The sequence below is a fragment of the Lycorma delicatula genome, chromosome 6 (assembly GCF_047948215.1).
Source record: "Lycorma delicatula isolate Av1 chromosome 6, ASM4794821v1, whole genome shotgun sequence".
In the NCBI taxonomy this organism is placed as follows: domain Eukaryota; kingdom Metazoa; phylum Arthropoda; class Insecta; order Hemiptera; family Fulgoridae; genus Lycorma; species Lycorma delicatula.
The window spans coordinates 142,122,769-142,141,062 of NC_134460.1; the positions used below are offsets into that span (position 1 = coordinate 142,122,769).

Below are 18,294 nucleotides of genomic sequence, written 5' to 3' on the forward strand. Positions count from 1 at the left end.
TGGTAGATCTAATACTAGTAGCATACAGGTCATAGATACTCGTACACTATATCATAGACTAGTAGATAGAGGTAAATACCTATACCATAGATATCTGCATTTTTGCTTGTAACTTAGGTACAATAAGTCTGAGTTTATGCAATAGTTATTCCAGTCTTGATGCTTATTGTACACCAACCCTACAATAAACTAGAGTTGCCAAATCGATCAGAAAAAGCACCCCTCTCCCAAATCTCACCAAATATATTATACAGATTTCATTATTTTGGTATCCGAATTATAGATCAAGCCGGGTCTGGACCTATACCTCCAGAACTGTAAACAGCATGAAGGATTGAAGGATCAAAGATAAAGAAAAAAGGTGGATGGTAAAATGACAAATAGTTTCTACCCATAGATGAACCATAGTCTAATACGAATAATTTCATTCAAAGGATAGAACCAATTCTCCTTCATATGCCTTTTATTTGGCTACCTTCTATGAAAATGTATGATGCGACAAACAGTCCAATTAAACTACACAAATCATTCAACGGCAGAAAAATGTAAAATTGTAACAATTCTATTTTAATAGTGCAGTCCCTATATTATTGAATTATTTTTTATACAACAATAGCACTTCCCGTCTAGCCTCCGCCCCATGGACCCTCGCTGTATTCGTTATGCTCATGGTGTTCTAAAATGGGTAGGCGCATCCCGTCGACTACTAAAAATATATATTTTTAGTAGTGACGGGACCCATTTTAGTAAATATATGACAAGTGAGCGGTTAGACACGTAAGCCGATGGTGTATGGTACCGCACTTAGTCCGCTCACGCTGTTAGGTAAGATCTAGGAGCTATTTAGGACACTGGTCGCTGAACTGTTTTGTTGCTCAGTAGTCGTTTGTGGCACAGACATTCGGTTTTATGCTTTAGGGCGACCGAATGGGGTGATGGCAAGAGAAATACCAAGTAAACTAATTCTCATGTTTGTAAGAATAATAAGAATAAATAACAATTAAAGTATTCAGATTTAACAAATATCTGAAAAAGAAACCAAATTACAAAAAAACAAAATAAATAATTATGGTAATTGAAGTAATTGAACAGATCTTTGACTAGGGTAGCATCATTCGCAAGGGAGCTAGGGCCTCGATTTGTGGCTTGAAACCTTAAGATAATACAGGAATGTATCTTGAAATTTTAAAGCAATCGATCGGTTGGTTCTCGCGTAATTCTGTTGCAAAGGACAGACAGGCAGAACCTACCACAAACTTTCGCATTCATACGTTAAGAATATAAAATATAATCTCCAATAACAATTAATAATTAGATATACTTTAACTCTTAGATACCTTAACCCCGATAATATAACCATTTTGAGCCTTTACTTGTAAATATGTGTTAGCATTATAATCTACATGACAGTTAATACCTTATCATCATCCATTTATTAATAAATAATTCCAATTTCTCTCATGATAACGAATATATATATAAATTCATTAATGGATAACATACCACAACCCATTTAGTAATCTGCATACGTATAAAAAAGTAGCTCTATCACTTAACCCGATCTTTCCTTTGCATTTGAATATGAATGAATAATGAATTTTTTTCTCTTTATTTAACAACCTTTAGCAATTCTGACCTTCATCTGCTGTTATCAAAATGTTTCTTTGCTCTTGAAAAAAGTATAGAAAATATTAATTAAATAGTAATGTTATTGATTGTACCTTTTTTTTCCTGTTTAGCCTCCGGTAACTACCGTTTAGATAATTCTTCAGAGGATGAATGAGGATGATATGTATGAGTGTAAATGAAGTGTAGTCTTGTACATTCTCAGTTCGACCGTACCTGAGATGTGTGGTTAATTGAAACCCAACCACCAAAGAACACCGGTATCCACAATCTAGTATTCAAATCCATGTAAAAATATCTGGCTTTACTAGGACTTGAACGCTGTAACTCTCGACTTCCAAATCAGCTGATTTGGGATATTGATTGTACCTGAAATATGAAAATACCACTGTCATAAATTTTGCTTTAATTGTACATTATCTAATTAATGTAATTAGTTTTAAAAAATTATTATTAAAATATGTTTTTAATTTATGTCCGTGTATTTTATTACAGTTGCTATTAAAACCAAAATTTAGTAGCATAGAGAAAATTAAAACCATCGGTAGTACATACATGTTGGCCTCAGGTTTAAGGCCTGGAAAAGAAGAAGGTGGTAAGGTAAGCAATGTACATTATTAAAATATTTGCATAGTTATTTCTTATTCATTGCATGCGATCATAAAAGTTCTGATTGTAGTAAAAGTAGCATTATAGTATAACGTATCTATAGAATTTCATCCTAAACAAATGAAAAATCTTTAAGTGGTTTTCAATATACAGACTGTTGTTAAAAGAAAAGAGAAGCTGTTCCTTGAATTTTTATGTTTTTACTCATATAAACCAGTCGTAAAATTTATATTAAATTGTAGTATTCTGTTCTAAATTTTATTCCTAATATTAAAAAGGTTATTTTATCTGGAATGTTGGAGGTAACATAAAATTTCAGTCGTTTTAGCAAAATTATTAAATGGCCATAACTGTTAAAGAATTCGCTCGGAATCGAATTTTTCAAATAAATGAGAGTTAAAACTGTTTTATTTAACAATAATATAATAAATTTATTTGTTTAACTGTGTTTTTTTATCGATTTAATACGCTAAATTGCATTTTAATAATTGTATTTCATAATTAAATAAAGTTTGTTAATGTCGCCGTTCAATAAATAATTCTTATATTTCTAAAATGAATTTCCTAGTTATTTACTTTGTAAAACAAAATTTATTTTATTAAAAATAAACTAAATGTTGCATGCCGCTCCATAACATTAGTAACTTAAGTTACAATAATTTATGGTTCTTAAGACTCCTTCTAAACTACATTATCTGTGTGTCAACTAGTTTCACCTCCACTTTCAAATATTTAAAAGAATTTGTGCGTGATTGGGCAACGTTCAATTGTCCATGGCTAAAAACTGGTTCAGGTAGGTAGATTTCTAATCAGTTCAGAGTTTTCTTCGCGCTTTGTTGACGTTCGTGCAAAGTGCTAACCGTATTTTGTCTTCTTTTAAAGGAAAATGGAACAGTAGTATCAGACGGCATCAAATCAATTCGAAGCAGATGTACCCGTTGTACAACATTTACCTTTAAAATGATACAATTGCCATGTCATTTCTCAGTCCGTTGAATCAGTCAAGAGAGCATATATACGTGCTTTCTTATTGGTTAATTTAATTAACGTTTTCAAAACCTTTTTAGGAATTGAATGATAGAAGTCGGTGTGGGCTCATTTGATGGGGCTTCACGTGTTCAGTATTTTAAGACCGAAACGAATTCTGAACATAATTAGTTGTTGAGATATCTCGATTTAAATGCCATTGAGGTAAGGCTTTGAGGATGAGAAAAGCTATGTTTTCTTAATACTCCTTTCATAATTCAGTGAGCGTAGTCGGTGCATTATGGTTAACTGTGGCCGCCTGATGTAATGAGGGTTTTAAGACCCCCAACAAAATCTGTAACTAAATTAGTTACTGAATAACTACAGACGAACTATTTTTTTTTTTTTACCAAATTTTTTAATATATAGATGGATTTATTATTTCTACTTGCATTATGGACCAATAATTAATTAACTATTGAAAAACCTTCGTGTATGAAAAGTCGATGAAATGAATTAAGATGTAAATTAAATATCTTACCAAAAATTCATTTTTTTAGTATTGTTAATGCACAGCAGTTTAAGAGTGGAACAGTATATTTAATCCTTAGGTCCTTTTAAATGTAAACCACTCATTTTTACTATCAGTGGAGATGTTTTTAAAAAACTTCCTTTAATTTATCTTTGTTGTTATTAATATTTTACTTTTTTTTGGATTTCCCCACTGTTGTTTTGAACGAAATAATGAAAAGATTAATCAAAATAATTTCATGTACGGTTGATGTAATGGAATTCTCTAAAAAAAAATAAATCTAACCTAACTTGGGCTATGATGTTAGCTAAATCACATTTTTTATTGATTTTACTTAAGTTACGTGCCTGGACTTTTATCGTAAACATCAGAGTAGTACTTGTGTAAATGAGCTTAGTATGGTGTTTTTATTTTTACGTACTTGAATTATTTCTTCGTAAATGCAATTAGATCATCAATAAAATTCATTAATTAAATATCTCTACTATATTTCTGGTAAAGTAATAATCCAGAATATTTTTTTACAAAAAATACCGAAAATAAAATTTAGTGTGTGTGTGTGTGTGTGTTTGAGATGAAAATCTGATTAATATTTGTATGTAGTTTAATTAGCGGATAATTTATTTAATAATTATTAATAATTTATTTCTCTGAATTAGCCTACATTAAAATTATGTCTATTTTTATTATACATTTGTTAATTCCTCTTCAGACACCTTATAAGAGATATTGTTCAGATAAATACATGACATAAATACATAAGAGCATGCTTTTTATAGCTCTGATTCTAAAGACACAAAAAGATTATTTAAAATTTGTTTAACAACTATTCATCATAATTTTTTAAATGAGCCTTTGTATTTCTAGAAATTTTATATATTTATTTTTGTTATGCCTTTTATTAAAGATGTGATATCTTCGCGACTTCCATTTCAAACAAACGTAGTGTAAAACAGTATTGGCTTCGTTATGAAATACGAGTATCTATGATAAATTAAATATAAAAATAATTTTTAATTATCAAATTTTTTTTTAATGTTATTATTACATGGTAAATGTGACGAGGATGTGGTTTAACGTTGCCTGAACTTTTCGGGCAACTAGATTTTCTTGTATATTTATGAAAAATGTATTTATTTTTATATTTGAAAGAAATTTGATAATATTTTTTTCTTTACAAAAGGGATAAGTCGGTTGCTTTTCCCCTTTGAGATTCGGGCCAAATTCGCCCGAATTCATAAGACAGTCACATTCATAAGACACTTCACTCAATTCATAAGACTCAAATTAATTATTAAATCATAGAACTCAAATTCATAAGACATTGCTCAGAAAACACTCCCAAAGAAGAATCTAAGGCAGTTACTCAAACCACTACACCAATCAGCTACATGCTCGCGCCTCCTTCATATAACTTTGATTTACATTTTTTCTCGAAACTTTTTTCTTGACATTAAAGTTTATCTTCATGGCTGAAAATAATTTTGTCCTAAATAACACACCCTCATGCCTAACCACTAAAAAAAAAAACCCAAAAATTGACTGCATCATTGAGATCTCAGTTCTTACGACAAACTCAGTACTTTTACTAGACTAAAGATTTAAATTAAATGGAATCATACAAAAATTTTAAATTTAAAAAATGGCAGATGGGTTTAAATCACTGTTATGAAGTTAATATTTCAAAATAAATATTTAAACAATCTTGTTACGGATTTACAGAAACAGCGTAAGAAAGGATTCAAAATCGTGGATAAAAAAAATCTTTCTGCATATTTAGATAAAAAAAATCTTCAAATAATCTGTCTGTGAAACGTGAAGGCGATCAACAAGCGTAAACCTGAAGGGTTTAAATTTATTTGTATACTTAATAAAATATATCTATCCTTTAACTCACGTAACATAATATTTAATCAAATAGAAAAGTTTTGTCCTGTTTGCTCGTTTAGTTAACATTCATGCGTTGTTTGAATTAAAAGTTTTAAAATTATTCTACCAGAAAATCGTTGTTACTTTTAAAGAATTGAACGATTGAAGTAGTGTGAAAGTTTTTAAATAAATTAACAGACGGAATGTTCAACTTTGTGTTCATTAACACTCTATTAATACTAATTCCACTAATTTAAACAAGGACTAAATTATCAAACATAACGAAACTAAATATTTGACTGAAATATGATTCATTCTACTTACGGCTTGAACTCTTAACAAAGCGGCAGCGTTAACCGTTAATCTCGTGCTTTCAATATATGCAGGGGTTTTTCGTGAAAGCGAGAAGGAAAATGCCTGCCCCATTTTTTTACTGAACTATTAAAAAGATAGCAATGAAAGAGTCACTTTAAACATTAAATACTATAATTTCGTTTTTAATTCAAATACAAATTATATTTATAGACATTCTCAGTTTAAACTAGTGAAATTTTTATGTAGTCACAAAACGTTTTTTTTTAATTTTTAAGTGTAATACTTCCTTATTTTTCTAATTTATTTCTATTTTAATATATTGCATAATTCGCTTACAGCATTATATTGGTTGCTTAAAACCTTGTGTATCCAAAATATTAGCAAATATATTTCATATGCAGTAGAAATTGCAACCATAACCGTAACAATAATCCAAGCAGACCTGAGTAGAAAATATTATTTCGCACGAAAGCTACAAATTATTTATCAATAAACCTCACGTCCCTTCTTTAACCGGAATGTTTATGCATTTTTCAACATCAAAAATCTCGTTTTAATTATTTCGTTCATAACGAGTGGTACGTTTTCTCCCTTACAAAATTATATAGAAATATAATTATTTAATACATTAAGTTTGGATGAATTTCCAGTTTTAGGGTTTTCAGAACAGTTCGTATGTTAGCTTGCTTAATAAATTATTTTCTTTCACTTGTCTTGTATAATACCACCGAGTTTTGAATAGTGAATTTTTTTTATATAAAATTAATTTTAATTTATTTATATTTTATCATAATTCAAATGCAAGTTTAGAATGAATTCTGTAAAACATATATTATTAATAAATCAGATTTTTGATACGTAACAAAAAGATTAGCTTTCCTTTTATCCTTAACGTCTTCTTTTTGAATCCCATTAATGTCACAAATATGATACCGATGTATTCAAATCGTCATCTTAAATTAATTTCATAATATTTTTTCCAGTCCCCGGAGCCGAATTCGCAACTAATAGCCTCTACCTACCTCGTCGGGAACAAAGTTCTCGCCAGATAGCCAGGACTCGGTCTTTTAGGCGCCATGCCTCTAATGAGGGGACCTAAAAGGATCCCCCACCGGGCCTCTAATGGGGAACTCCCAAAAGGATCCCCCACCAGAACTAGGTCATACTTTTTCCCCAACGGCAACGGTACAGTAAAGGAGTCCCAACCCGATCGTCGTAAACGGGAGACCGAGGCCTCCCACTCCCTCCCAGACGGGCTCCCCCTCAGAGATACCATGATGATCCTACGAAGAAGCAGTTCCAGATTTGGATAGAGCCATGTTACATCCTCGACCCCCGAGCGCATGACCATGTGACTTGCACGACAAGCACCTAGGGTCCTGACAGTCCTTGCGTAAATGGCCAGCCTTACCACATGTAAAACAGTGGCCGCTTCTATCTGCGCCAGAACAGAACTTGGTCCTGTGACCGGAATTCCAATATTTGAAGCAAAGGTCGTTGGATGTACGCCGCACACAAGACAGGCCACCCACCCAATCCGAACTCGCCCATCAGACTGTAATTTGTCCGCCAGGATTGGTGGCACTGCCACCTGAGTGGAGCCGTAAGCCGGCCGCATTGACAGGACGTCAGTAGTGACCGAGAGTACGCCGAATCTCCGCCATAACAATCTCTTCAATACTCTCACCAACACTAATGTCAAACAGAACTTCCTGTACGGTGACCCCAGACCCTCCTCACCAGCAAGATCTCCGACCCGTAACAGAAGAAAATCCCTCCTCATAGATCAGGACGTCGCCCTCAAGTCTGCTTGGATCTGCCATATTAATTAATTATAATCCAAATATATATCAAGTAATATATACAAGTTATAAAAAAATTAAATAAATAATTTAAATTAAATTATATGGCCTACTTATTAAACTATATGGTCTACCTTATAAGCCGAAGGTAAACGTAGATCTAAACTGTCTTTTGATTTAATCAGTACTGCGTAACCTAGCAAATATTACTTGGTTACGGAAGGTAAACACCAGTAAACAATAAACAACGAAAAATATAGTAGAAAACAACAGTAAACAACAGAAAAACAACTAAATAACAACACAAAACCCTAGTAAAATCTTCAAAATACGGAGCATGAGAAAAACACGAGCGAACGCATTCACAGCTGATCTGCTTCCAGTTCCATAATTTTGGAATTCTTAATCATATCTTGAATGGATTAAACAAAAGAATTTTTAGAAAATTTTACTAAACATATTTTTTTATGTTTAGAAGATTTTACAACGAATTTATAATTTATTTTTTTAATTTGTTAATAATATAAAATATTAATTAATTTATTAATTAAATTAATAATATTAGTAACACACGATTTTTTTTAGTAATGGCTAAATAAAAATATCTAAAATTTTATAATATATTATGGTTACATGATTTAATAATTGGCAATACAATTATATACATATAATGTATTTAATATATATATATATATATATATATACATATATACATAAAATGATTCTCTCTCTCTTTCTCTGTATGTATGTGTGTGTGTGTGCGTACGCGCGCGTGCGTGTGTGTGGTGTACCACTATTGAGTGCTGCGTTTTTACGCAATAAACGTGTATAGTTAAGTGGATGTGTAGGTTTTACCTATACACCATTTTTAAGTGGGTATATAAGCCATAAAAAACACAGTTCAATACTGCGATTTACCAACTTAATTACACGCTACGATTGGCCTGAATATGGTGTATTAGTATTAGTCCATTGTCTTTATTCGTGTGATTGGTGAGGATAGTAAGTATTGTGATCGGTTGAATTTCTGTATGTTTCTATTGCTTAGAATCAATCACAGCTTTGACTGACCCAATTATCATAGTTGCAAATTGGCTTAATGTATTCATTGTTCAGATTGGTTGATATTATGAAATGTTATGAATCGTATTTTTCATTTACTAAATTTTATAAGAAAAAAAGTGTCGTAATTTTTCGCAGTATTCATGTACTCTATCTACAAAACCTTAGGGTGTGTGTGTGTGTGTTATATTTCCCGAGTAAGTATTCTTTACTTATTACGGACTCATAAATTTCCTATATAATGAAGGAAATATTTTCTGCATTTAGTACTAAATTAGAAATGTTTTATTTATTTACTTATTTTTATGGCTAAAAATAATATTTTTCTTTCTTTTTTTGGCAAAGGATCAAGGAAAGGTGCGTATAAATTTTTACTGTTCATTATTAGAGATAAAATGTTTTATAATATTTATATAGTTTTGGCTAATGAATGATAGCCATGAATGAATGATTTCAGTTTTTTATTGCTCAGTTTTATCTTGCTATTACACTTTACATTAATTACTAAATTAAAATTTAAATATTGTTCTCTATTTCATAACTATGGAATCAGAGCACCTTTCTAATGACATAGCTTTTTGTATATCAAGTAAGAGTACGATAGGGCACTTACCCGCCCTATCTTATAGACATAACACTTTCTTTATTTTTTTAATACTTTTTACATAAATACGTTTGTTTATTGAGTTAACACAATATAATTTTTTAATATTGTAATCTTTTATAAAAAAATTCAATTTTTTAAGTACGTATTTTATTCATTTCATTTTATTTTAAATTTCTTATATTTTGTTAATGTATTTATTTTTTCTCAAATTATCCATTTAGTTAACTAATTATAAAATTATTATACTATAATCAATCTGATTGTTATTACAGTACTAAAAATCGGACTATTTTTGAAAACTGGCTGTCTGACTCTTTGAAATGATGTAATCTTTTTAACGCCGTTTTCCATTGATAATTAATTAGCTGGGTTAATTTGTTCTAATTAGCTACTGGAATTAGTCACGTTAAATGGCCTACCAGCATACATAAGCCTACATAGTCTAATATATATTCGTCCCTAAATGATCATTAAAATAAGCTTATAATTTCCATCCTAAGCCTACAAAGTTAAATAAAAAAGAAACATAAATTAGCATTTCAAATTACTTTTTTTAATTCTACGAAGTTTCAAACGGAAAAAAATTACTAACAAAATTAAGTTGTGACTATGCATTTGCAAAAAAGTAAACGAATAATAATGTCAAATTTAAGTTAATATCTTTAATAAAGCTGAATAAGTAAACATAGTTGTAAATTATTTTGTAGATTGCTGGTTGAAGTGGTATACAAAAAATCATTGTAAGTTTGGTTGAAGTGGTTCTTGAAGATGGGTTCAACAAATAATCTACATTATTTTTTTATATTAAAAAATACATCCTTATGAACACAGTTTTTTTTTTTAATTTCTGAGGAGAAGTATTCATGAATATCGTGGCGAAATTGTATTATAATTTAAATTGTACTTATTTTGAAAAGGCAGTTGAAATAAATAAATTCCAAATTTCATAAAATAGTTCAAGGTGATATAAAGTTATAAAGAAAAAAAAAAGAAATAGATATGTTACGCTACATCTCAGTTGCAATATCGCAATTAATGACATATCAGTAAACTGTTTCCATTCCACATCCTGTTTGTGACTTCTCCATAATAATGGTCCGTCATGAAATAATAGAGCATTTAACAGCAGGCCATAAAAACTCTCGTTATGTTAAATAATTAAATTAAATGTTTATTACAGAACCAAGAATAAATTGTTATGTGCGGGTGGATCGCAGTATATTATTAGAAAGTTATATAAATCTACCTTTGTCAGTCAGTATAAACATCTTTTATTTACGCTTACTTTTAATTTAATTGGGATTTAACGTAGATTTTTACTTACCTACAAAAACATAGCATAAAATTGCCAACTTCTGTCGACGAAACACCAAAGTAGCCCTGACCTTATCCGTATGATTGATTGCGTTTACGGTATCAAAATTTTTTCCCGGATTCAGAATATAAGTACCACCTGAATATAGATTAGAATATAGGATTTTCGTTTGTTATAAATTAATACAAAAATTTAATAAAGTAAAATTACACTACAGTAGAATTATGGTTGTTTATTATGTTTATTGACGCAGGGTTTCTGAGCCCTTGGAGATGGAATCTTGATCCATCTCCTATACCACCGATGATGGTAAAGAGGATCACCTGCGGCTGGTATCGGGTGACTCCGGTTCAAGTAGAACAATGAGTACTGCAATCAAGTCTAGACTGGGTGCACTCCCGCTGAAATTTTTGAGTCGGCTGAAATGCTCACCCTCTCTTTTGGAGTCCTCTATGACCATAGCTATTCGGAGGCTGTGATTTGTTTCAGAAGCTCCATAGTGATATGTTCAATAGTCTCTCAATCTACAGCCTTCTCAATCTTAACTAGACTAGACCTTCATCACACCGGGCTCAGACTTCTGCATTCTTTCCACACCTTTTACCTTATGATAGTTGATCTTTTGCAGGGGCTGAATCGCAGTTTCATTTTATAAACTGGATAGTTTCTAGAAAGGCAGTTGAGTTGTCCTTTACAGTTGACACGAACAGAGGGGTTTCTGCACGTCTCGTTTTCATGACTTGCTTCACTACACACAAAGAATAGCTGTCTTTCAGGTTTGAGTAAAGTGCGTCCAGAACATTGACATTTGTAGCCATTCATAAGTTGTAGTATAAAAACTTACATTTAGAATATGTAACCTTCTCAGGCAAGGAAGGTCAATTCTATGTGAACAGCAGCCTGTTTAACGTATGAAGAATGGGGCAGAAGATTACCATTTTTTCTCATGATCAGCCTTCGACATTCAATCACACCTTGACTTGACAATTATTCAACTAGTTCTTCTTCTGTGCAATTCAGCAGATCCCGACAATCAACAACCACTTTGATGAATTAAGGATGCTATGTTGTTAAACAAGCACGAAACACAGTAATATTCTTTAAAATTAGAATTTCTGCATTTGGCCGTCGTTTACAGTTTCAACGTGCAGACCATTAAATTTTTGCGAATTTAACGGGTCCACCAAAGCACCTGGAAATCTCGCTAGCGATCAAGAATGGGCTCATTTTAGAGAAGTTACAATTCTCTCTTGTTATAAGAGGATAACTATGTCTGAGTGTACTACTACCTACAAATAGTTGCCGTGGACTTATATGTTCATTTCTAATTCTCACTGAACCGTACTTCTTTTGGGATTTGCTTGTGGTGAATCTGATGATTCTAGATAAGGTTGTTGACGTGAACTCTCTCCACGATTGAGTATTCAAAATGTTCCAAGTTAAGTTTTCCCTTCTAGAGCAAGGATAGCCACCGGGGAAAACCCCCGCCCGCTCCAGAGCTCCAGCTAACCGGTACTCCGGTGAAACCAACATATGTCCTGGCAGAGAGCGGATATACAGTCTTTGCATTGACTCCAGGTCCCTACTAATCGAAGCTTACATGCATCGACACATGGGCACCTTATTACAGGCTTGCCATCGGGGGGAACATGTGGACAACGGAAGGGTCTCTGACACACCTGCTATCACATCGACCCTGGCTGTCACATCGCCAGCTCTAGTCCAGTCTTTATCCAGATCCAAGATCGTTTTATAATATACGTAATCTGCAAGAAGGTTAGTAAAGAGTCCAGTTTTGTAGTGATCTGAAAATTGAAATAAGGTCGGGACCATTACTGTCAAGAATGATTTCATGTCCGAAAAAATACTTGGAGCCCCGTTAGCCAGCTTTTTGTGTTGTACTGAGATACCAGCTGTTACCGCCCTGGATGTGGAACGTAGTGGTATGTTCCGGACATGAATAATCTACGTCAGGACAATTTTAATTTTTTTTTTTGAGATGACGGGATCAACACTTTGGTCATTTTGCGCTGAGAATGGAAACTTTTAGCATATGAAAAATTCCACGACTGACCGGGATTGGAACCCATATTTCCGGATGAAAGGCTGAGTATCACTCCGCCACGGAGATCGGAAATATTATTATTATATATAATGAGGAATGAATTTTTTGTTGGAATGGAAATTTTTATCCTGATCGAGATCCGAATCCAGAACCTTTCAAGTGTAAAACGAAGACGATTCAAAATTCCGGCACGAAAGTTGTTCAGTAAATATTACATATATAATACACTTAATTACCCATACTTCTTAATTTCCAAAAAGAGATTTTTCAAGTATTTCAGGTTTCGAAAAATGTTTTTTGTGTAAATATTTTAACTGATAACATTGCCGTTTATAGCAATTACCTATTTACACGTACACTCAATTAACATACAAAAACATTCACGAATTTATTATATTTTCATACATATTTATATTGTTTATCCTTTTATAAAATATATCGAACAAATTTTTTTTTGCAGGATGCCAGTAAACAACAGGAACATGACATTGTGGTATTGGTGGAATTCGCTGTCGCCCTAATGACAATTTTGGATCAGATCAACAGAGAATCCTTTCAGCGATTCAAACTGCGTATGGGTAAGCGTTTATTAATCTCAAATTTACACATACGTAAAATTCTAATTTATATTCTCTCCTATACTTTTGCATATTTTCATATTAATATTTACACCTAATTATTTTATCCTTATTTACGTTATAATTTATTATATATTTCATGTATTTGTATATTTACATTTAATGTATTTTATGTTTATTTTCTATAATGTTAATAGTAAAAATATCCTTCAAAACGTTTTTGATGATCTGTTTCTGGATAAACTGTCCAAAAACATTCTATTGAAAAAAATATAAAAATAAATACTGAAAAAATAACAAATTAATTAATAATGATAAACAATTATAATAATTTTTCTTTGACAAATTAAAAAACTAAATATTTTTTACGTAGTTAGTAATTTTATATTAAAATATTATAAATTAATTAATTTCTGGTATTTTATTTGTACTAAGGAATTTATTATTAACGTGGATATTAATCCTCTCTGTGAAAGGGACAGTTTGCGTGTATCTACACTTTTTTATTTTATAGTTTCATTTTTTAGTTTTTTTTTATTGTTACCGATTTAAAAGCATTTTTCTGTTTTTATTTTTTTATTGCATGTACAGTATACATTATACACTCGTTTACAAATCATATATAATGAAAAATCATTATACATATATATATATTTTTTTTTTCTGTAGTAATAGATTAATAAACAAATGAGAATACAACTTACCTTTTGAGCTAAGAAAAGCTTGGTTGGTTGTATCTTGGCTAAGGTAAGATTGATTGAGTAAATTAATTGTTATTAATTAATTAAATTAAGGGTAAATACTCAGAATTTATGAAGAATATTGAATTTTATAAGTAGGAAATAAAGGCGTTGATTCCTACTAACAGTTAGTAATTGGCATTACCAATTCAAGACAACTTTTAAAAAAATTTGGGACAAATTTACGAATTCTTGGTTTTGAAACTAGATGTATCCGGTTTTGTTGGTCGGGAATCGGTTAATAAAATTTCTAATTTGATATTTTAAATGTTTAATAAATAATAAAGGTGTTTCCAGCTTTCCTATGAAAACGGTACTTAATGGAGTTCTTTAAAATATATTCAATAAAGTTTTCGAGCAACCCAAAAATATTTAAAATCGATCCATTAGAACAATAAACGAGTTGTTTTAAAAATTTTTGCCTTTATATAATAAAATATTGCAGTAAAATTCATTGTCTGCTTTACTAATTAATTATTAACTCATTTATATTATTTACTAATTAATTTTTTTTTAGTAACTATTACATTACCTAATGGCTATTTTCAACCTCAACCAGACCATAGTCTGGTAGATAGCTTTCTTGCAGACGCTGTCAGATGGCTTACAGCGTGTGCAAAAATCTTTATTTGTAGTGTACATATACTATAATTACACCTCGGATGCTTCCGGTGACAGATGAACCGAGCCTCACTGTGTCAAGTTAATTGCATAAAACTAAAAATTAAGTAAAATAGTGTATTTTACAAAATTTTTCTAGAATCAATTACCTTACAAAACGTGATTTAGTCGCAAAATTAAAATATTTTTATGAGAAAATGTCGCTGTAAAATATAGCAGATACCTCCTTCAAGCAATTTTTCTCCTCCAAAGAATTATCAAAATAGACTTAGCCTAAAATACAATGATGTAATCTTTATTCAGATTGCTACAACGGTTCTTAAATTTACGTAAACGTCGATATAAATAAACAATTGCAGCATAGATTAAATTATCCATAAATTAGAATTTCTAATTATAATTATAAATTCTTGTTCTAATTTCAATTTATGTATAAAAATATGTTTTTCCTGATAAATACTTGCAATGACAAAAACAAAGAAACGTTAAAATAAATTTTCTACTTCCATTTTTAAATAAAACTAACAAACAACTGAAAATTGAACAATAATATAACTTCGCTGTGAACAGATGAAAGTTGAAAAAAATCAAAAGCTTACATCCAATATATTCTATACCAAGTAAACTCTTTCCTGGACTGGACTGACCAGTACAGATACAAGATAGCTGGAGTATTTTAAAATTGATCTCAGGCTTGAAAATGAAAATACTATTATTCCTGTGCTAGTTTTCAAAGTTAAAAACTGGGAGGGAAGATCTTGGCTTGCCTGAAATTTAGTTATCGGTCGTCTATACATCTGTTTCAGTTACTTTCTCACGTAGTGAGAACAATAAGCAATAAATAGCTCTCAGTAACTGTTCTCACAGTTAGAGACCATCATCTGAATGACTGGCTGGAAAAGGTGGCAAGTAAAGTCGATTGACAGATCGACAGCATAGTACCCGGTTGAGTAGTAGAGGTGGCTTGTAGTTGTGATTTAGGGCCATTATCTATGAGGAAAGTAGATTTTCTCCCAACAGTGTCTAGTGTTCAACGCAGAAATATTCAGGAATATTATACAAAAATTAAACCTCGTTCAGTTTATACTGAATTTAACATGTTAAGCTCTGTTGCGAAATTGGATAAATAATGTGAAAATTAAACTACAAATATAATTTTCGATTCTGATTGATTCTGAAAGGTTTACCATGTCAGTAATTTTAGTAAGCTAGCAATTCGTATGCACTGATTTCAAGATCACCAGACGTAACTGATGTATAACTATAGAGGAGGTACTTTCGCTATATCTTCACGTTTCCTTTACTCATTTTTTTTTAAATTAGGAGTCTGAAAACAATCAAACTATGTTTAAAGACGTCGTAAGAGCCAACGTAAGTGATATAATAGTGAAAGTGGAAAGCAAAAATGTTTTATAATAGTAACAGAATGGTTTCATTAAAAAAACTTATAAGTAATGTAATCAGGAACTAAGGAAGACAACGCGTTTAACTCTGGTAGCGGTGGTTTGGCAACGGGAGATTCTCTGTCCCAGCATCACATCCCTCAGTCAACTCTTATATAAAAAGTAATAATAAACCATCTTTACAACTGGTCAGTGATGTCGAAACTGATCATTTTTATGAAAAAGCGTATATCTTGAATCCTAACTACAAAATTTCATAAAAATTGGAAAACACGTTTGGCCACAACTGAATCACAGTTAAACAAAAGAAATGCTAAGAGGTAGAGTTAAAATATTCTCACTTCTCTCAGTCAATTATCAATTACACATTCACTTTTGTATTCAAGATTATGTAGAAAAAAATTTATTTATAAAGAAGTTAGGACAGAGAACAAAATTTGTGAAACCGTAAAAAGTACTGTTAAGAGTCAAGTTCTTAACTTTTATAACGATAATGTAGAATTGTGTACGAGTATATGTAGTTTTATATACTGACGAATTAAAGACTCAACATCTAACTCGTCAAATATGTAACGATTGCAGCTGTCACAGATTGGCTGTTATTAAAAATGTTGTTTTAGTATAATTTTAGAGTTATTTTTAAGTCCAGTTTAATGGTTTAATGCTTTTAATTAGATTTCCATCAATGCCAACCTTTTCGGAGTAGAGTACTTTGGGCTTAAGTGTTTGATTAATGCACTGATTAGGACTGGGTCAGGTAAATTCTTTAAAAGACCAAGGATCGGGGAGCTCGAGGATGGAGGACAGCCCTCTGCGGAGCTGCCGTTCGCACGTGCTTGCACGAGTGGGCGGTAGCGATGAGATACGGGGACTGTCGATCGAAAAGGACCTAGTCTCGGCGGGGATGCCCCACTCGGGGTGTCCCCGTAGAGGCATTGGCATAAAGACCAAGACCCGGCTTCCGAAACAGGGACCTAAGGACGGCATAACCGGGCCTGGTGGATCCTACTCCGGGTGTTTGAGGCGGGCGCAAAGTGAGATTTGACCGGCGGGCCGAGACGTGGAGGTCCGTTAGAGTAAAGGACCACTCTCCTGGGCTGTGTAATACTTAACTGCAGGATCCGGCCCGGGGGAGAAGAAAATGAGAAAAAAAGACCAACATCTTAACTGTAGCTTACAGCTTAAGTTACAGGAAGGTTTAGCTTGAATAAATGATTACTACTCTCTTATTTTCTCTTCTTCATAAATTAAAATTCAATATTTTTTGCGCCAAAGTAATTTTTTTCTGCTCGCGTGTGTGTATATGTTTATTTGTTTTTATGTTAGTGATTATACGTGTTTGCTTGGTGTTTATGTACGGTCTACCTTTGGATGTGGCATTGTTCCATTAGTGATGCAGTATTGTTAAGGTAGTTGAAGAAATAATGTAGAATGGGAGGTAGGTTTAAGGGTGGCTTTTGATGTGTATATTGTGATGACAGGGAAGCGGTTGTGGTTTGAGCTATATGGTACAGTAAACTACACCATCCCAGATACCCATTAATTAGGACTTGGTAAGGTGCGGTAACCCAACTGCAGCCCTTGGTTTCAGTATCACGCTCGGACTCTCTGTCTTTGTTCCTATCAACCTAATTATTTACTGAAATAAAATATAGAGTTTTTATCAACTTTATTGAAACTAATGAATAAAAGAAAAGCTAATAAATTATAAACTTAGATATTAAAATATTTATTTTGAATAATTTTAATGAAAGTTTAACATGTATTTTCTTGGTGTTGCGAAACTAACGTTTTTAACTTTCAAGTGTTTTGAGAATAGGGTTGACATGATGGAATTTTTTAATCGAATTTGTTTACACTTGGCTCTTCCTGTCGTAAAAAATAGATTGTTTTTTTTTTAACAAACTAAATAAATAATATTAATACAATTTAATATTAATAGAGTATCTATACTAACAAAACGATATTAACTTCGCTTAAAATATTGCTGTTAATAAATATTTATAATGTTTTATTTATTAATTTTTAATTATGATGCTTATATAAAGAATGTGAATAATACGAGTATATGAACTTCTCTTTCCTCAGACAGAAAATACATAAAAACTACTAATACCTTATAATATTAAGTAGCAACAAATCTTAGAAACATTCTTTTCTTTGAAAAATGTATTACTTTTCCAA

The 18,294-nt window shown here is 31.6% G+C and overlaps 1 protein-coding gene across 6 annotated transcripts in view; it reads left to right on the forward strand.

Annotated features, from left to right (window-relative positions):
• The window catches only part of Ac76E (adenylate cyclase type 2 Ac76E), a 778,210-nt gene that overhangs the window by 748,363 nt on the left and 11,553 nt on the right, over positions 1-18,294 (forward strand). For all 6 annotated transcript variants that reach the window (XM_075368679.1, XM_075368681.1, XM_075368680.1 and 3 more), the window contains 2 exons: positions 2,122-2,226; positions 13,229-13,346. In XM_075368679.1, the coding sequence (XP_075224794.1) occupies positions 2,122-2,226; positions 13,229-13,346 (223 nt within the window). The remainder of the gene's footprint in view (positions 1-2,121; positions 2,227-13,228; positions 13,347-18,294) is intronic.